Raw genomic sequence first — 22099 nt, 5'->3', positions numbered from 1 at the left:
ACCTCTAAATCCCCTATTGGGCCCCACCCCTCCTGCCCCCTGGGGGTCAGAGCCAAAATTTATACAAGTTCTGTTCCCCTTCCACAAAGGATGTTTCTGGCCAAATTTGGTTACAATCCATGCAGAACTCTATGAGAAGTAGCGATTTAAAGGATTTACCTCTATTTCCCCTATTGGGCCCCACCTCTCCTACCCATAGGGGATCAGAGCCAAAATTTATACAAGTTCTGTTCCTCTTTCCCCAAGGATGTTTGTGGCCAAATTTGGTTACAATCCATGCAGAACTCTAGGACAAGTAGCGATTGATAGAATTTACCTCTATTTCCCCTATTGGGCCCCGCCCCTCCTGCCCTCTGAGGGTCAGAGCCAAAATTTATACAAGTTCTGTTCTCCTACCCCCAAGGATGTTTGTGGCCAAATTTAGTTACAATCCATACAAAACTCTAGGAAAATTAAGTAGCAATTTATAGAATTTACCTATAATTCCCCTATTGGGCCCCGCCCCTCCTGCCCCGGGGACCAGAGCCAAAATTTATACAAACTCAGTTTTTATTCTCCCAAGGATATTTCTGGCCAAATTTGGTTACATTCCATGCAGAACTCTATGACTAGTAGCAAATTAAAGGATTTACCTCTATTTCCCCTATTGGGCCCCACCCCTCCAGCCCCGGGGAGCCAAAATTTATACAAGTTCTGTTCCCCTTCCCCAAGGATGTTTGTGGCCAAATTTGGTTACAATCCATGTAGAACTCTATGACAAGTAGCGATTTAAAGGATTTACCTCTATTTCCCCTATTGGGCCCCGCCCCTCCTGCCCCCGGGGGGTCAGAGCCAAAATTTATACAAGTTCTGTTCCCCTTCCCCCAAGGATGTTTGTGGCCAAATTTGGTTACAATCCATGTAGAACTCTATGACTAGTAGCGATTTAAAGGATTTACCTCTATTTCCCCTATTGGGCCCCGCCCCTCCTGCCCCCAGGGGGTCAGAGCCAAAATTTATACAAGTTCTGTTCCCCTTCCCCCAAGGATGTTTGTGGCCAAATTTTGTTACATTGCATTCAGAACTCTATGACAAGTAGCGATTTAAAGGATTTACCTATATTTCCCCTATTGGGCCCCGCCCCTCCTGCCCCCGGGGTGTCAGAGCCAAAATTTATACAAGTTCTGTTTCCCTTCCCCCAAGGATGTTTGTGGCCAAATTTGGTTACAATCCATGTAGAACTCTATGACAAGTAGCGATTTAAAGGATTTACCTCTATTTCCCCTATTGGGCCCCGCCCCTCCTGCCCCCGGGGTGTCAGAGCCAAAATTTATACAAGTTCTGTTCCCCTTCCCCCAAGGATGTTTGTGGCCAAATTTTGTTACATTCCATTCAGAACTCTATGACAAGTAGCGATTTAAAGGATTTACCTATATTTCCCCTATTGGGCCCCGCCCCTCCTGCCCCCGGGGTGTCAGAGCCAAAATTTATACAAGTTCTGTTCCCCTTCCCCCAAGGATGTTTGTGGCCAAATTTGGTTACAATCCATGCAGAACTCTATGACAAGTAGCGATTTAAAGGATTAACCTCTATTTCCCCTATTGGGCCCCGCCCCTCCTGCCCCCGGGGTGTCAGAGCCAAAATTTATACAAGTTCTGTTCCCCTTCCCCCAAGGATGTTTGTGGCCAAATTTGGTTACAATCCATGTAGAACTATATGACAAGTAGCGATTTAAAGGATTTACCTATATTTCCCCTATTGGGCCCCGCCCCTCCTGCCCCCGGGGTGTCAGAGCCAAAATTTATACAAGTTCTGTTCCCCCTCCCCCAAGGATGTTTGTGGCCAAATTTGGTTACAATCCATGCAGAACTCTATGACTAGTAGCGATTTAAAGGAAATGTTGACGGACAGACGGACGGACGGACGGACGGACGGACGACGGACGACGGACGACGGACGCCGCGCCATGACATAAGCTCACCGGCCCTTCGGGCCAGGTGAGCTAAAAACTTTATGACTAGTAGCGTTTTGAAGGCATTTTCATCTATTTCCCCTATTGGGCCCATCCCTTCAGGCCCCAGGGGGGTCAGAGTCACCATTTATACAAAATCTTTTCCCCTTCCCCTAAGAATGTTTCTGGACAAATTTGGTTAAGATCTGTTGAAAACTTTTTGACAAGTAGCATTTTTAAAGAATTACCAAAATTTCCCCTATTGGGCCCTGCCCCGCAGGCCCCAGGGGGATTAGAGTCACCATTTATACAAAATCTGTTCCCCTTCCCCTAAGGATGTTTCTGGACAAATTTGGTTAAAATCCATGCAGAACTTTTTGACTTATAGGGATTTAAAGGAAAAGTTTACGCACGGTGCACGACGCACGGTGGACGGCCCACGACGATGGACGGTGCATGATGACAATAGGTCATCTTGACCCTTTGGGTCAGATGACCTAAAAACTATGACTATGAGGAGATCAGAAGGGAGACAGTGGGGGGGGGGAGTCCAAATACCATACTACACCGTTATAGCCAGGTTTTAATTACTATAAATTAAGAAGAAACATACATGTACCATACAATTATGCCATAATACACAGGTATCCGAATTAGACATGGTTGGTTTTGATAAGTTTCATAGAGGTTCCCCAACATGTGACTTGTTTATAATGTTTATCAAACTCAAGTTATTTAATTTTCAAATTTTGAACAGACATAAGCTTTGAGCTTTAGCGAGTGTCTTGTAAAAATTTGAAAGTTAACTAAGGAGAGTTTGATAAACATATCTTTCCGCCATTAAATATAGTACCTAAATAGAGAGCCAATATTCTATTATTTAATACTTTGAATAAACAACTACCCGTTAGACAGTAACTACAATGATATTTTTGAAACAAGATGCCCATAGGGCCTGTATTGCTCACCTGGTTTGTAATGCCAAGTAATGTTCTGAATACAGGTTCATTATTTCTTTCTGAAGGAATTTAAATATTTACCTCTAATTCCTCTATTGGGCCCCACCCCTCCTGCCCCCAGGGGGTCAGAGCCAAAATTCATTCAAGTTCTGTTCCCCTTCCCCCAAGGATATTTGTGGCCAAATTTGGTTACAATCCATTCAGAACTCTATAACTAGTAGCGATTGAAAGGATTTACCTCTTTTTCCCCTATTGGGCCCCACCACTCCTGCCCCCGGGGGATCAGAGCCAAACTTCATACAAGTTCTGTTCCCCTTCCCCGAAGGATGGTTTGCCAAATTTGGTTACAATCCATGCAGAACTCTATGACTAGTAGCGATTTAAAGGAAATGTTGACAGACGGATGGACGGCGGACATCGGACAACGGATGTTGCAATGACATAAAATAGCGCATTTTTAGCTCACCTTCGGGCCAGGTGAGCTAAAAATGCGCTATGAAAAGTAGCCCGAAGATGAGAGCCAATCGGAATCAAGAGATCTTGGAGTTGACCAATCAGAGGTGTCGTAGGTGTTTACACACTGGAGAGTGTAAATATAAACGATAACCAACTGCTGTGGAATTTATCACATGAGTTTTCTGTTGTGAAACATGCATATTTATGGGATAGACTGTACTTATTAAATGGTATAGGCATATATATGGTAGGTATGGTCGTGCCAACAACTGCACATATAATGATATACACAAATTATACAGTTATTGCAGCACTCACCATAAATCTATATACGTGATGATGATGTACAATGGTTTCATTTCATATTTTTTCATGGTGATAAAGTAACCCACATTTTCAGAGCAAAAACATCTCTTTTTCTAAACAATAGTGTATTTCGAGAATGACTCACGATATATCCGAATGAGTACAGTACAGAATTTTGATTCCAAATGTATGTGTACTATTAGGTGCAACTGGCACGTGAGAGAAGGCATTTGATTGGAGTATTTTGTTGGTTGGTTGATTATAAGAAACGTCCGAAGTTCATTTAAGGACAGCCTCCCATGAATACAATGTATTGTGTGTGGTGCTTGCTTGCACTTTGCATGTTTTGGGAGACTGCAGTATGTTAGTGGTGTATAAGCCATGTAATAATGGAAACTCTCATTTATTCATTATACTACATCAATGAAACATACTGTCACAGTCATAGAAGAGTAGTCCCCACCTGATTGGAGTACACATTTTAACAGTAATAAAGACAATACAGCAATAGTCTATCGTTATCCTTCAGGCTCAGACATCTTTATAATATAAACACAACCAAACAACTTAGATAATGCAAATTTAATGTTTCAGACATAAATATTTGGAAATATCACATGAAATTAATGACAATTGCTCTACAGCTTCAATGACATCAGAAGTCAATGACAATTGTTACAGTTTGGATGACACCTGCGTCCTCCTACTCGACATCCACAACCTCCACTGATATCCCCAGTACCCTAAAAATAACAGGAATTGAAATCAAAGATCTAGACAGGTACTAATAAACAAATAAACAAGAGATCCCAGAGGGATCTTGGCGCCCACCAAAGATTGATCTATGTATATATATGAGAGAGGGATCTTTTCTCTGCTTTTCAAACTCTAACTTTTTTTTTCTGCTTTTCAAGCTTAAACATTTTTTTTTCTGCTTTTCAAACTTAAACTTCTTTTCTGTGCTTTTTAAACTTTCAACTATCAAAATCCAAGATGGTGGTTGGCCATCTTTATTCTTATTGATCAATCGGTCCCAAAATGCAATAGGCAGGACTAGGGCCCTAGAAGAACCTACATGAAAATTTGAGAACAATCCCTTCAGTACTCTTGTTGACCGATCAGTCTAAACATGCAATATACACAACTAGAGTCCTAGAGGAACCTACATATGAAATTTGAGACAGATCCCTTCAGTACTTTCTGAGAAATAATGGTAACAAACTTTACCTATCAAAATCCAAGACGGCCGCCGGTCGGTCATCTTGCTGACCGATTAGTCCCAAAATACAATATGCACAACTAGGGTCCTAGGGAAACCTACATATGAAATTTGAAAAAGATCCCTTTAGTACTTTTTGAAAATAGCGGTAACAAGAATTGTTAACGGCCGGCCGGCCGGACGGAAGGACGGAAGGACGGACGGATGACGGACCACGGACAAAAGGCGATTTGAATAGCCCACCATCTGATAATGGTGGGCTAAAAAACCTCTAAAACTCTAAACCTGTAAAAATGTCTTTACCTTGGCTTTTTATGACAAAGGAAACATGTTTAATGCCTCTACTTTCCCTCCTTATGGCAAAAAACATGTAAAAACACATGTTTTAATCCTAAACTTATTTTTGGTCCACACATCACTGAAGGCACCAACCACTACTTCTTTTTGACTATACAAATCCCCTAATTTACTTACCAAAGGTCCCCATCTGGGCCCCTTTGTGACCCAGCAGATTTCCAATTTACAGATAGAACATCGGACCCAGTCACAGCCATCTTTCTTCTGTACAATGACCTTACATCCAGGACAGTACATGGCATCTCCAGCCTTCACTAAATTCTGTAATACATGCAGGAACAATCTAATGTTATATTTTTACTAATATAGGTTATCATTGGGCAGAAAACAATATACCAAAGACCTGTTATAAATGGCAAGTGATATTGGTACTGTATTGTATAGTTGGTAATATTCACAGATAAGAGGCTTTATTTTTACTAAATTCACAGATTTTATATCCAAATTCATGAAATTTATCAAGTTTAACATATCTGAGCCTGTCCTGTGAATGACGAAAGGCTATAAAATGTGATTCGCAAAAATATTCCCATGTAAAAAAGTTCCAAATACATGTAGTAAATCTAAAATTTACACCTGCAAATTCATAATGAAACATACATCATTTGAAACTCAAAAATTCTTGTGAGTTGTGTATTCCTTGTCACCTATAACATTACTGGGAACAGTTACCTCTAACATGAGTTGTGTATTCCTTGCTGCCTCATCATTCTTGGCCCGGATCACTAAGTCATCCTGGTATTGTTTACAATTTAAGCCTGTGTGGATCGCCTTACAAGTGAGGCAGTTCTCGTGGTTACAGACTGGACATTGGAAAAAGTTGACCATGTCCTCATAGATACACCAGCCAGGACAGTCCGGAGACTTACAATGGAAGCTGTTCCTCTCCTGGCTCTCAGCTGTACTGAGGCTGCGCTGCAGGTACTTCTCAAACAGCTCTACAGGCACCAGCTAAATGAAAAATAAAATTATTTTACGCAACATTTGGGCTATATATACTTGAATTTGAAAAATTAAGGCAATTTGTTCTGGACAACCTAAATCTATTCGATTCACTATATAACAATTCTTCATCCTATTACTAAGTATGCAATTCAATGGTTCACAGAGGTTTTACATTGAAATAAAAATAAAGTATATTTATTTTTTAATGACCTTTGACCTATTGACAAGGAATGTTTATGTGACCTTCAACCTAATGAATGGAAATGTATCAGTGACATTTGATCTGCTGACTTGGAATGTATCTGTGACCTTTGAACTAAAGACTGTGTATGTTATCGGTGATTTTTTACCTACTGGTAATGACTGGAAATGCATCAGTGACTTTCGACCTAATGACAGGACATCTAAAATATATCTATAACTTAATGGTGGGGGTTGTGTATCAGTGATCTATGACCTAAGTACACAGAATTCATCTTACTGCCTTGATCTCCCGTTGTTGAAGCAGAGCGTTACAGGCCGTTTCTGAGTCCATGAAGGGACATCTGATAACAGGCTCCTCATTATGCTGTACAGCTGCCTGGAGACAGTCCCTTTCAACACAAAGTATACTTAGATACAGTCCCTAGCAACACAAAGTACACTTAGAGACAGTCCCTATACACAAAATACATTTAAACACAGTCCCTAGCAACACAAAGTATACTTAGATACAGTCCCTAGCAACACAAAGTATACTTAGATACAGTCCCTAGCAACACAAAGTATACTTAGATACAGTCCCTATCAACACAAAGTACACTTAGAAACAGCCCCTTTAAACAAAATACATTAAGATACAGTCCCTAGCAACACAAAGTACACTTAGAGACTGTCCCTAGCAACACAAAGTACACTTAGAGACAGTCCCTATCAACACAAAATACATTTAGAGACAGTCCCTTTCAACACAAAGTATACTTAGATACAGTCCCTAGCAGCACAAAGTACACTTAGAGACTGTCCCTATCAACACAAAATACATTTAGAGACAGTCCCTTTCAACACAAAGTATACTTAGATACAGTCCCTAGCAGCACAAAGTACACTTAGAGACTGTCCCTATCAACACAAAATACATTTAGAGACAGTCCCTTTCAACACAAAGTATACTTAGATACAGTCCCTAGCAGCACAAAGTACACTTAGAGACTGTCCCTATCAACACAAAATACATTTAGAGACAGTCCCTTTCAACACAAAGTATACTTAGATACAGTCCCTAGCAGCACAAAGTACACTTAGAGACAGTCCCTATCAACACAAAGTACATTTAGAGACAGTCCCTTTCAACACAAAGTATACTTAGATACAGTCCCTAGCAGCACAAAGTACACTTAGAGACTGTCCCTAGCAACACAAAGTACAATTAGAGACAGTCCCTATCAACACAAAATACATTTAGAGACAGTCCCTAGCAACATAAAGTACAAGTAGATACTGTCCCTAGCAACACAAAGTCCACTTAGAGACAGTCCCTTGCAACAAAACGTACTCTTAGAGACATTCCCTAGCAACACAAAGTACACTTAAAGACAGTCCCTAACAACACAAAATAACTATATTTTCTTTTGCACCATCCTGCAGTCTAAAGTGTTACAAATGTCAGTCAGTGCACTCTGTAACCCATGATGTTACCCCGGTATCATTTCCTTGCTCAGAAGATTGATTTTAAGGTAAAGGTTACCAAAGGTAGGCCTTAGTTTGTGGTTTATTTTTTTAAATTATTACATATAATTTACTTAATTTGATTGAGTCTGTGAACAGGGAACATATTGAAATTTTGAAAGCACTTTGTATCATGGTGAATTTATCAATGGTAATTTAATCCATACTATTGACCAGCCATTTTAACAGTGATCAGTTGACATGTCCATGTCAACATAAGTGACACCATAATGGTCACGTATCCTTTGTATATTATACCACTATACTTCATTTGGTCTTGGTTGGTTTATATAGTAATGGTGACAAACGAATGTAAATATATAATAAAATGTATGCTGGTATGATGACATTCAAGTGACATACACTGGTATTTAAGCATTGAACGTTTTTCAGTTGACATTCATTGCCAATAGGAGATTTCAGAAAAGATGGCGTGACGTCACAGAAAGTTTACATCCGGGTCCTCAAAGGTACAAACACAGTATGGCGACTAATAACAACAATCACAGATACGTACATCCCTGCTACACAATCGATACTTTGACAAAAGTATACACATTCATACTTGCAAATTCCGATTTTAAAATTGTTTCCTATTCTTTTAGAGGTTGCAGACATTTATATTTTCATATTTACAATTGTTTATTGCTAAATATATTTGTGTAGATTGTTGAAGCCAGCTTGCGAAGCGGTGTCGGGCCGTCACAGTAGCCATTTTTCCTTCACATGTAGAAATCCATGTTATGAAAAAGTTATGAATAGATAATTGATTTTATTGTGTAATTTTTCTGTTAAACATGGAAAAGCTGTTCACAACACTATTAAATATAACGAAATGTGAACCACCTTGCCAGACCACGGCCGCTCGTGCATGGCTTCGTTGGTAGATCACCTCAGGCTACAGCCCATAGTTAGGAATTTAATAATATAAATACATAAATACCAACACATATCTCAATAAGTTCTTTTAAAAGATATATATTTCGTTCTTTACCATATATATATCTTGCTTTAAAGGAATGCTATAAACAACTGTGTTACACTTATATGCAGATCTACGCAATATACATGTTTACGTAAACGTACAATGTATGGCCGCCGATCGCGATATCTCGAAAAATAAAATGGTAAAATCGTTCAGTTTTAATGCTGTAGAGTTTATTTTCTAATTTCAGTAGCTTTTATTCCATGGGCTGCTAAGTGAAGTCTCATATTGAAGTGATATTACTCTTAAATAATTCGAATACGAGTTACATAGACTACATTTAGATTTATGAATACAGATCGTAATAATGTAAATGCCGACCAGGACACATTGAGCACGGCTTCAAAAATCCTAAAATATTAAAAGTTTTGTTTAAAAATATGATAAAAAGTAACTATAAACTGACTCATTTGTATGTCATTAACTAAATAACAAAATTTCTGATGAAAAAAATATCCAGAATACGTAATATAGTGACTCTGAAAAAGAAGGAAATTCGAGATCTCGGCAGCACTGTACGTTATGGCTGCCATGCGCTTGGGGTAATCTACGAAAGCAAACTTTAATTTGGTCATAATCACACATTGTAAGGTGTTTTACCAAGTAAGACTAAGAAAACAGTAATCGCTTATTTAAATTTCAGTACTATATTTGCGGAACTTGGAATTTAATTTGTAATTTCAAGCTGATATTTGCAATATTCTGTCAATGTTTATACATAGTGGTGACCGTGTTTTTTCTCGTGTCGGTCGAAAATAGAGTATAAACATTGTAAAATATATGAATACCATATGTTTATATCGATATATTATTGTTACAAATTTTTTTTTACACCTTTTGAAATTAAGATAAAGCAACAATTCTTGGATTGGTATACTATTTATTACAATAAAATGTAAACAAACATTGAAGCGGCTGTGTCCCCACCATGTTAATGTGTACACATATACGGAGTTGTACCTTTGAGCGCCCGGATGTACCTTTGTGTGACGTCATCGCCATCTTTTCTGAAATCTCCTATATGAATGCCAACTGAACAGAGGCAAATTCAACATGAAGCGCTATCTTCAATGCTTATATTTACATTTGGTTAGAATTTTATGATGAAATCCCAAGGGATTTTGCATCTATAATGAATTAATCATTTGTTATCGTCATGGATAGAACAGCCATTTGAACAGCCTTTTCCCATGATCGCTGGCATGACAATTGTGACGTCACAATGATAATGACGTCATAATAAGAGCTTGTAGTTCATAGTCTTTATGACTGCCAACTGTGCTTGGTAAGGTTACATTGTGGGACTGCAGTGAAAATGTAAATATGATGATATGTATGCCTTTGTGATCAAGTTTACGGAGTTGATTTAGAATGACTAACCTGCAGAATGAATGAAGACACTCGCGTAACACTATACCATCCCCAGGTTCAATGGTATCAAAACAGATTGGACAATCAAACTCAACAGTGTTGGCAACCAGATGCTGCTCTTCCATTGCCAGCAGACGCTCAAAATTCTCCTGTCGCCGTGCCAACTGCTTCTCCCGACGCTTGGTCTCATACTAAAACAAACCAAAAGTTTTTCAACTTCTCCCAAAGCTTGGTCTCATACTAAAACAAACCATAAGTTTTACAACTTCTCCCAATGCTTGGTCTCATACTAAAACAAACCAAAAGTTTTTCAGCTTCTCCCAATGCTTGGTCTCATACTAAAACAAACCAAAAGTTTTTCAACCTCTCCCGAAGCTTGGTCTCATACTAAAACAAACAAAAAGTTTTACAATGCCTTGGTTTTAGCATTCAACAGAAATCATCTGAAGAACAGTTGTGCTCCAACAAACAATTAGCACCATGATTAATGCAGGCAACATAATTATTTAGTTCGTAACACACTACTTCAAAACTCAAAGCATGTTTGATTTAAAACAGGATATTGTGACTTACCCAATGTAATCATAGACATTATTAGTGAATCTAGTAATTTGGGGTGTCCTCCTTGAGGTACAGTGAAAGCCACTTAATGTCATGTCTGTTAATGTCATTTTCTGCTTAATATCACATTTCACAGCCAATTTACATTTTCTGGGTGACATGTGCTTGAGATTTTGATCAAACAATAGGTCGAAGCTAAAATGACTACTGTACAGAAAACATTAAGTAACCTGTGTGCAGTCATTGTCTAAAAGTTACATTTGTATTATGTATTACATTTTTTGTCTATCATTAATATCATCATTTGTGTGTGTGTGTGTGTGTGTGTGTGTGGGGGGGGGGGGGGGGGGGGGCTTTCCATTCCTTTGAACAGACTTGAAAGCCCTTCATCCCAGTATGCTACATACCCACTATATTCTATCTTCATTTAATAAGTAACTTTTCATGAATAATCTACACCTGTTTGTTGCATGAAAATGACTGAAAATGCTTCTGTTAATGTCACAATGTATCACATTTTTGCCTGAGGAATACAATATTAATACAAACATTAACCTTGCAATAATGAATAATAATTACTATCTGGTATTGTACTGTATTTGTAACAAAAACCTCAAAATCAAAGGCGTCGGATAGAGGTTGGATCAGAATTATGCACTATCGGGGGTATGTAATTCCCCATTTAGTCTGCCATCTACCGTAGTTTTACTTAGATTGTTTCAAATATTTTCAAAATCACTCACTTCTATCGCCATTTTACTGCTAAGAAGCAGTATTTCATACTTGAATTAAGACAAACTGGGATTTTATTCTATATAACACATTACAATATGGAGAAGGACATACTGAATCACCATAAGGCAATATGTATCACAAATCAACTCAAACATGTCCCTCTTTTACAACAAAAGTTTTAAAAACCAGCACTATCATGACCCTCATCATAATGCCAATAGAGTTCTGGGGAAAAGAGAAGCAGTAACATGAACTTTATATGACTCAATGCACCCTAATCAGGAAGCTGTTAAAGGGAAACTTTTTTTTTTCACTCCTCAGATAATGGTATTTATTTCACATCCTGTACGTTGTACAAACTTGGCTATTGTTTATCATAGATTTCTCAATCGCATCCACAACAAAAAAGTTCCCCAGTCACACCAATGCACTCAGGAAGCTGTTAAAGGGAAACTTTTTTTTTCACTCCTCAGATAATGGTATTCATTTCACATCCTGTACGTTGTACAAACTTGGCTATTGTTTATCATAGATTTCTCAATCGCATCCACAACAAAAAAGTTCCCCAGTCACACCAATGCAGACTGCACCATGGCTCAAAAACTACACTTCAACTCTAATAATTTATATCTTAAATACAAATAAATATCAATTTCAGACTCATTTGATTGAAGATTGAAACTTTTGATAGTTTTTTTATGCAGAATAAAAAGTACCCCTCTCTTTTCCCCTGGTTTGGGAACGAGCAAGGTTGGGTCAGAAAAACTTTTAAATGACAGCTGCAGTGTCGCTTTTATATAAATTCTTTCAATATCAGACTAAATTTTTAAGTTAAGTCTAATAGCAGTATAATAAATCATGTAAATTAAATACCAAATTTGTGATGTGTATAAATGTTGGATTTTGTCCACATTATTACTTTTAATTGTGTAACTTAGGGACATTTTATGATTATATACCCAACGCTTTAAAACGCTTTTGATGAATTATGGTTTTTTTTTGGTGTTTTTTTTGTAATTTTACATTAATTTATATACACAATACTCCTTTTGCTAATGCCATTGAGGAGATTATCATTTGTCACTATTATACACTATATGAACATAAAACATAACCCCTTCTATTCAATAACAGCTGTTGAAGTAGTTTATATTTACAACTCATTGATATGTACACATTTATCTGGCATAGACACGAAGGACTTCGAAGTATCCAAAGGAGTAGATATGATAGGACCAGTATTTGGCCTTAATTTTTCAGGCCGAAAAAAAATTAACTCTGATCCCCATCAATTTCATATCAATAAATACTCTCATACTTGCCATTAATCAAAACATATTTTTTATAACCATGTACATGATGTGTCCCACCTATGACGTCATCAAATTGATGATTTTCCTCTTCTCGCCAAATTTTGCTAGAAATTCATCATCTTTAGGTTAGAAAAGGCTCGAAATGGATTTGGCCGCCACCTTGGAGCAACTTTACATTTTGCATGGATATGCGTAAATACACGATATTACACAATGTGTAAAAATCTCTTTTTGCTCCACGAAGGCGGCCCCACATTCAGATTTTTAGAGAAAACCACTCCAAATTTATATCAGGAGAATTTCATATGCATCAGGAATAAGAAATATTTATTATATGATTGACTATTTTTGCAGGTCAACAATCGTTTTTGACTTAATTCAGGAAAAAAAAAAAAAATTTTGTTGCTATGATTTTGAACTTGCTATATTTTTGAAAGTTATACTGTTTGATAGCTAGGATTTTTAGGATAAATTGTCCCAATTCAACATCTTATACAAATAACCTTGTTCATTGACTTAGTTCCTATGGCAACCAGAAATCATGTACAGGTACTTACAAAACCTGTACTATAGATACTTCATCCATGCCTACACAGGCAATATTTCTTCATGTGAAATTCATGTGAAAAAATTTCACAAGGAATTGAAGTGAACATTTTCACTCGTGAAATCACATGAAATTTTCCACATGGAAATCCATGTGAAGAAATATTGCCTGTGTATAATTAGAGAGTATAATATTTTTTAATTCGAATAGACCATCAACACCAAAGATTTCATAAATGTAGATATTTATTTATTTTAGATGTTTCGGATGGCCAAATAGACCTTGTACTAGTTTTCACACACCCGAAATCATACTATATGAATATAGTCAAATCAGCCTTAACTATTTTTAACAATTTTTGAAATCCTACCCCATAGGATTGCTACCAATGCCATCTTAAAATCTATAGATATGGACAAGGTACTAGTTTTACTCTTTGCCCCCCCCCCCCTTTTTTTTTTACTCCAATTCAAGTATATTCATGGAATGTAACTTCTGAGTAAAGTGGGTATAATCTGCCAGACAGTCAGGCTATATATGATATCCCTGTGGAATCAAGTAATAGGTAAAAGTTGATGGTCGTGGGAATGTTAACCGATATAGGATATATCTATTGGTAAAACTGTCACCTACATCCGTACTCAGCTCTTAATTATCTCTCAATTTAAACAAGCCTAGGATTGAACAAGAAATAACACATTTATTTTCCAATCACTTTGACAAAAACACAGATACCAAGTTCTGAAATCACAGATATAGATTTTTAATTACTTTAAAGCAAAAAAAGAAATTGAAGTAACTTAACATGATTTCCAAGGGAAATATTGTAACATTGTGACAGAAAATGAATACCTGGTTGTTACAAAGTAAGCATTTGTGTGTCAATCATGTCAATCCCTCTCAATGTATCAATATACAGTTAAGCTGAATTCTACCTCTCACAAAATATGATTAGTTAATTAATATCCAGTAAAATGAAAGAAATCAAACTATTGATGAGAAATAGTTGAATGGACCATTGCTCCTACTGTAACAATGGCGACGATTGTTATATTACTGTCATAACTGTTACTGTAACAGAAGACTGAGAGAGAGCTTTATTGTTATCTAATATGTTACTTGAGCACTTCCTGTCATCAGGTTACTAATCACCTTTCACAAGTGTCATGTTGACTGCACAGTTGATGATTTTCTATCGAATGCAAATAGCACTGCATAAATTCACAATAAATCAAACTAAAGCCACTGAAAATGGAACAAAGGAGGACATATTTATTATATTTCACAACATAAATTTCGGAGCTGGGAACACACACACACATTAATTTTTTTCCGAAATTACCAGTGGGGTGAGAGACATACACACATAAACTATGTCATAAATTTTCCGCTATATTAGAATAAAAAGTCATAAAAATCTTCAACTAACCTTTTTGACCTCTTCTTCCTCCACCGATTCCTGTTGTATCCTTCTCCTTTCATCGTCTGTCGGTATGTAGTTGGCTGGTACCTTGTAGTCCACAGGGCGAGGGGCAGAACAGATTTCACATCCAGGGCGAAGTGGCTGATTAACAAATGTACAGGCTTCACAGGTCCAACCTTCCTTCTGTACAAAGACAAGACCAAAATACAGCAGGGACCTTTAATTAGCACTCAGTGCTTACATCTGTGTTCAGAGGCACAAGCTTACATGTGTTGTATTGATTCAGTGGTATTAAATTATATATATCTACATTTTCAACAATCATATCTAAGGTTAAATTCTTGGTTCTCTTTCATGAAATGTGATGGCCATGTACAAAGGAAAAGAACCCAACATCAATGTATAAGTGAGAGAACCTTAAGCTAGCTATGGTACAGATGTGGAGTATTCCCTTGAATACAAACCTTATGATCCTGAACAAAGTGAAGTTTGCCCAGATCTCCAATCAGAGGTACCTTTGGTTTGGCCCATGCCATCGCCTGATGAGTGTCTTCGTCAGAATCTTCCTCATCTTCCTCCACACTGCGTGTTTCTCCACTAGACCTGTTCATCGACGTCTGTCCCATGACTTTGTTTAGAAGGAGCATCCCAGGGATGGGGTTTGGATTCCCTTTAGGGAGGGGATTAGGGGAGGTACTAGACCTAGCTTTGCTTTTCCGAGTTTGATAGTCTGTATTAACAGAACAGAAACCAAGTGGCCCACAGGGCCTGTATAACTCACCTGTTAAGACGAATCAAACCCAAAAACGTTACAATTATAGGAGTATATAAGGTGAAGTATTAATCCCCTCAGACCCTTAGTCACACCCTTAGTTAATACAAAAGTCAAGGATGTTGCAGAGCAAACATGGACCAAATCTTTTATTTCTACAGCAGAAGAATTAAATAAAAAGAACATCAACCCTATTGGGCCCCACCCCTCTGGCAATTGGTTCCTTTTCATTAAGGATGCTGTGGACCAACTATGAGCCCAACAAATCCTTTATTTTTAAGAATTTGTACAATTTCTCCTATTTAGCCCCACCCCTCAAATCCTTGTGGACCCAGACCTTCAGTTTATACAAAATTGGTTCCGTTTAGGATGCTGCAGACCAAATATGCATCAACTTCTTTCATATCTTTTGAGCAGAAATTTTTTTAAGGAATTTGCAAAAAAATCTCCATTTGGGCTCTACCTATCTGGCTCCTATAGGGTCAGGGCTATGGTTTATACAGAAGTAGTTTCTCTTTCCCTAAGGACATTTCAAATGAAATTTGGTAACAATCTAAAGAGTCATTCATGACTAAGTGTAGCTATACATATACGGTATTAAGAAATCATTGATGAACACCAGCCGGCTGGCTAGGTCAGGTGAGCTAACAACCAAAGTGTGATTAGTACAGGTACTTGTTTTCACAAAACAAACTTAATTAAGTCAAAAATTTTCACATAAGTTGCATAAGGAGAAAAACTAAAGTTTTGAATCATGAAGTCCACACTTTTGTTTCAAGAAATCTGAGCCAAATTAAACATTGATTTATATAAAAATGAGGAAATTAATTGAGCCACATTACAACAGGAAATACTTATCTTCAATCTCTATATAAACAACACAAACAGACTATTTTATGACTCATGTCCTCTTTGGGCCTTGATCTAAATTGGTACCCATACAATGCCTGGGCCACATATATCTGTGGCTTGTACTACTGATGAACCACATCAATATACAGCACTCCCAAAGAAAGCAGAAGATTATCACTCACAACAAATATAATAATAGTATGTATAAGGTTATTTTCTTTACCTTGTTCCAATATCTGGAGTAGCCGTGTCTCATTGATTTTCGTCACCTTGGTGATGTCGGGGTTGGTGTGAATAAGGTAGAGGTAGATGACACTGCCCTCCATCAGGCCATATTGTCCAAGGGTGTCAAGGTCACTTGGCAAGGACTTTCCAATCACCCACTGTTGGATCTCCAGCGGAAACTTGTGTTGGACCAACATCTGTAACAAACATCACTAATTTAGGTTCAGGGAACATTTTAGTCTTTCGCCCAGGGCCCTTGGGTTCCATTCCATCATATGTGAAAAGGATTCTAACCTGCAGGAAGGGCATAAGAAATGTAATTGCTGCCACTTTGCATGAGCATAAAACACAACTATTTTTTTGGGTTCTTATCTTTCTCTTCTTCCTATCTGACTTTTTCTTAATATCTCCCTTTACACCGCCTCACTTTTGGCTTTGAGTTGAGCATTCACTTCTGTAAGGAAGCCTCTGGGTTATGGTCTCTGGCTGTGACACACCATACCTACTTTGTAATCATTGTAAAGGCTTGGGACGACCCATTTTCAGTATCATGTGAATGGGTGGGGTGTGCTGTTTGGTGTCATGAACGGCAAGCTTCAGTGAGAGAGACTCAGAGAGCACTATAAGAAGGGCAAGGAAACACAATAGGAATATATACAGCAGCCTTACAAAACATATTCTGACAGTCACACATGCAATACATTGTATACAGGGAAGGTCGTCCTTAATTAAATGACCTTAGATATTAACACGTTCAGTCTAATCCACCAACAATATCACAAACACATAAGTAGCTTTCCCATCTGGTAATTTAGCACTCTGCATTGTCTATTGAATTCTACCCAAAGTAACAATAATGATTGATATATGATATTGTTTCAAGTGTGTTATTTTTAATTACCTGTATATCAACAAAATTAATTTGCCTACTGCTCCCTTTATATTATACTCTAATTACTAAATACTGTAGTATCGTTAGCATCATATATCCCTCTAATGAATTTAAACTACTACGTGAACTTCCACAGATGAAAAATCTACACATCAGGTCTCTATAATTGGTCTTAATTTTCACTCTAATGCTAGGTAGTGTGCAGGTCAATTCATGGTAAAAGACAATAAGGATTGGAGTCAATTGATTTTTTTTCTTTCTTTTTTTTTCATTTTTCATTTTTAGATTTTTTTTTTAGCAGGGGAGGTATGAGGGAGATGAGATGGTTGAAATATGAGTCTGTATAACTATATAACCAATGTAAACCCTATTGACATTCAGTCTGCCTCTAGCTCTCTTACATTAAAATCCCAGTGAGAAATTACATCACTTTTAGATAGTATATTTTATTTGTGGTCATCAAATTACCCTGTATGGTCCCCAATTACCGTATTACCCTGTATGAGGCCCCATTTTTCCCTATTCGACAATATCACCATTTCATGCCTATCCCTATAAACATGTGATCTGTTGGCCAGTAACATCATACCATCCTCAGAATATCCAATCAAATTGTTGGATTCAAGTTTAAACAATGAACCAATGAAAAATTGTTTTATTACCACCAACTTTGCGCCATTTCTATAGACTAAGGTTTATGATGAGTGTCTTTAATCCTGATGCTTGAGATGTAAACAGGCTTGCTCTGTTCAGTTATAAAAGAGGTTCATTCAGACCATGACCTATGTGAAAGTTAATACAAACTTATGAGGAAATTTTTCTCATCTTTGTGGACATTATTGTTAGTTTAATTGATATGATTTGTAATGGTATGAATGTGAAGCTTGAGATTTCATGAATCATCTGATCTCTTAAGAGTAATTTTCAGCCTCGTGTTTATCTTACAAATTGTGGAAATGTACTGGTATGTGTAATTCCAAAAGGTAAGTGGACATTTTTCATGTTAACTCTATAGATAAGCAATATATTTGGATTACAATTATATATTTCATACTTCTATCTGAATGCTCTTACTGTATGCTGATACAGTTATTTGTAAATGTTTATAAAGTAAATGATCTACTGATCCAGAGCATCATAGGCTATAAACAAGCATGGAGTTAAAAAAAAAACCCATTCCACACAATTATCACTTCATCTACACAAACTGCTGCAAATATAATTGAGAAAACATCTAATATTCCCATAAAATCATCTAGCATGACCAGTACTTTTAAAAGAAAAAAAATGAAGATTATGTATTTATTTCTTAAAAATCTGCTAAAATAGAAAACCTAACTTTTCATATACATGTACCGGTAATTGTATTATTTAATATTTACTGCTTTGATTGTATAAATGTCCCACACCAGGGTTTATGTATTTACACTGTATGTATACAATGTATGTAATTTGACACAAACATGCATATCTGTTGTGTTACAAGATTTTTTTATTTGTACAAATGTGTATCACAATAGGTCACTACAGAGATACAATAATGATACATATTGATAGTATCTGCAAGTACCATGACTTCAGACTATGACTTGTGGAACTCCCTACCGGATTCTGAAAACCCTATACTCAGCACTTTCAAAAGTCCTCTAAGATACCTCAAGTTAAATCCCAGTTTTTATACGGCACATTCTGACAACAACCAGTTAAACGAACAAGATTGACATCAATTAGCTGTAGTCAGCTCCCAACTTTTATCGTCATTGTGTTACAGATAACAATATAATCATATACAACAACAGGCCCAATTCAGCAATTACTGTATCTTTTTCTGATTTGGTACAGACATATTGGTATCTAGTCATAACTAATCTACGTAAAGTGAGTGTTAATTGGTACAGTAATATGACCAGGTCTTCATTCAATCTGATTTGGGTTTTTTGTTGTAAAACCAATATAACCTAGAAAAATTCTTACCTTGCCAAAAACAATATCACATTGGCCAGGTAAGCTGTTTTCTGATGGTAAATATACATTTGGTCATACTTCTTAAGGCAAAACATTGTATCTATCCCCTAACATTTAACAGGCTGTGGCCAAAATTCAAAACCAAATTATCTAATCCTCGAAATGTAATATTGATGGACAAATTTTAAATATATGTTTTCAGACAAGATTAGTGCATAAATTAATAAAACAATTAACTGCATTCTGTGATTACTTTAGAAACTTAAAAAAATATATGTAATTTTACATGGATCTGTTCTTAAATTGTAAACAAAGTTTAACTTAAGAAAAAGCTGCATAATGATGTTTTTAATGAGTACTATCTTAATTTATGATGCACACACTTTGTTGATGTTGCTTTCACATAACCCTGATATGAATTAGTGATCATGAGTAAGCCAGCTCTTATTCAATATCATATATTTAATGTTGAAAAATATTCTTCAAACATTTCATATCTTTAATAAAATAGTTTTAATCGATAACTAAAAATATATTGCTTATAAAATGGATGCAATGAAACATTTTTGTTCATGATCAGCAAATATGTCAATATCAGCAATTATCAGTATGATAAACTATAAATTTCTATAATTAACATGCATACAGTTACATTTTCACTCCCATATCAGTATACATGTATTTGGGTATATCAATAATGATCTTATCAGAAATACATAGGAAGGTAACATATTGGCTATGGTTATAGTAAAATGAAAATTAAGCGTTAATACATGGGAACCCAACTTAAAATAATCATTTATTTATGTTTTTTTTTTTCAAAAATCAAAAGCTTGGTACAAATTGCATAAGATATTCAAAACATTTCAGAAATGAATGACAGCAGCTGAGGTAGTTATTCCATAGATATACTCCACAATTCTAAAGTATTGACTGTTCAATAACATACAGTGCAAAAAGATTATGGAATTATATAAAAAATTCTATGACAACAATTATGAGTATTGTAGTGCTACACTCAGCGAATAGTAATTTTCATTTTTTTAAAACAGAAGCAGACAAATAATTATAATTAACTTACTTTACATTATTACCATTACTGAAAAGTTTGAGCTTTTTGTTTTACTTCAAAATAAAAGTATTTAAAAATAATTAATTGCATCTCAACAAACATTCATGGTTTTATGTCCTATATGGAATGAGGTACTGATTACACAGACAACAAAAGCAAATATACATGAGTAAACATTAATAATTGCCCAAATGATAATTAGATAGTGTTAATGTTCTGTTAGTGGTGGAGCATCAATCTCTATTGAAAGTGATATGTATAGATAGTAATTTTTTTTATTGCAACTCTACTTAATGAAACATAAAACATAACTGACAGCTTCTTTAGTACCTGTACCTATATAATACATAACAAACAATGCTGAATCATACTACATGTATATAAAATATAAAATGATTTAATGTAAGAAGGGGTTAAGCAAACTCCCAGTAACAATACAGAAACTTATCTTTAAAGTGATGGGAAGAATTTGATACAGAAATAGGGTCTGTGTGAAATAGGGACTGAGTCAGAGTATATTATAAGGAGTGTCCTGGCAGGTGTTACTGTCCTGGCAGGTGTTACAGAGCTGTGCCCTGTCCTAATAGGGACTCAAATCCAGTGGGAAAACTTCTAGCCAAGATCTTCCAAGGTCACAACGTGATAAAGGGAATAGCTACAACTGTAATTCATATACATAGGAGTTTGTAATGAAACCAGTTTTTAATTATGAAATAAGATATTTTTGAAAGCAAATAGAATGAAGAAGACTACTATACAAGATTTATGAGCTCTTTACAACGCAGATTCATGTCAATTATCAAATATCGAAAAAGGAACTCTTATCCAAACAACCCGAAAGACAATTAGTCTTGTGGAAATATATTGATGATATTTCTGTGATGCCAGGAACTGTTACTACACAACAATGCCATATATAATGTTGATATCGTATTGTAATTTTATTCTACTGTATTAGATATGTAGATAATTCATGGGCTAATTAAGAAATGAATATCCATAAATACAAAAAAAATTCTTAGATATGGAAAAGGACTGTAATTTAAGAATCCATGATGGAACTGTTAGAGTTGTTTATCAGTCAATATCATGTGACATAATTGTATGACGTCACAAGTGTCTTATATCATGTGACATCACTTGTGTGACGTCACAAGTAACTAATAAAAACTGCCCACATTTTAGAAAAATTGTCCTGAAGAAGCCCACATGTTTGGGCAAAACCAGTAGACGTACAGAAAATAAAGATCACAAACTATCCTGAGCTTTAAATATCTAAACATGTTACGATTTTCCTGCTAAAATCGGCAGTTCACTGCAGACTCAGTTGACTGTGTGAGGGTAAAGATAATTAAGTAAGTTGGTTTAAATCAGTGTCTGTGGCAATAGGAAATAGGGTGATTGGTTGGTGTGGATGATCGGGTGGTGTAGTGGTTAAGCCACTCGCTTTTCACCTAGACAGCCAGGGTTCAATACCTGGCACAGACATGAAAAGGTTATTGGTCAC

General features: G+C 36.3%; 1 protein-coding gene across 2 annotated transcripts in view; it reads right to left on the bottom strand.

Moving 5' to 3' along the window:
- Nucleotides 1-4218: 4218 nt before the first annotated feature.
- LOC138315545 (ranBP-type and C3HC4-type zinc finger-containing protein 1-like) overlaps nt 4219-22099 on the bottom strand; it is an 84872-nt gene continuing 66991 nt past the window's right edge. The window contains exons 4-11 of one of the 2 annotated variants that reach the window (XM_069256647.1): nt 16662-16860; nt 15279-15595; nt 14821-14997; nt 10245-10426; nt 6654-6765; nt 5900-6178; nt 5345-5488; nt 4219-4394 (exon numbers count right to left, since the gene is read on the bottom strand). In XM_069256647.1, the coding sequence (XP_069112748.1) occupies nt 4314-4394; nt 5345-5488; nt 5900-6178; nt 6654-6765; nt 10245-10426; nt 14821-14997; nt 15279-15595; nt 16662-16860 (1491 nt within the window). In that variant the 3' untranslated portion in view covers nt 4219-4313. The remainder of the gene's footprint in view (nt 4395-5344; nt 5489-5899; nt 6179-6653; nt 6766-10244; nt 10427-14820; nt 14998-15278; nt 15596-16661; nt 16861-22099) is intronic. The other variant, XM_069256648.1, reaches the window with a different exon arrangement.

This window comes from Argopecten irradians, chromosome 2 (genome assembly GCF_041381155.1).
Source record: "Argopecten irradians isolate NY chromosome 2, Ai_NY, whole genome shotgun sequence".
Classification (NCBI taxonomy): Eukaryota; Metazoa; Mollusca; class Bivalvia; order Pectinida; family Pectinidae; genus Argopecten; species Argopecten irradians.
This window is presented reverse-complemented; position numbering and strand designations above follow the sequence as displayed.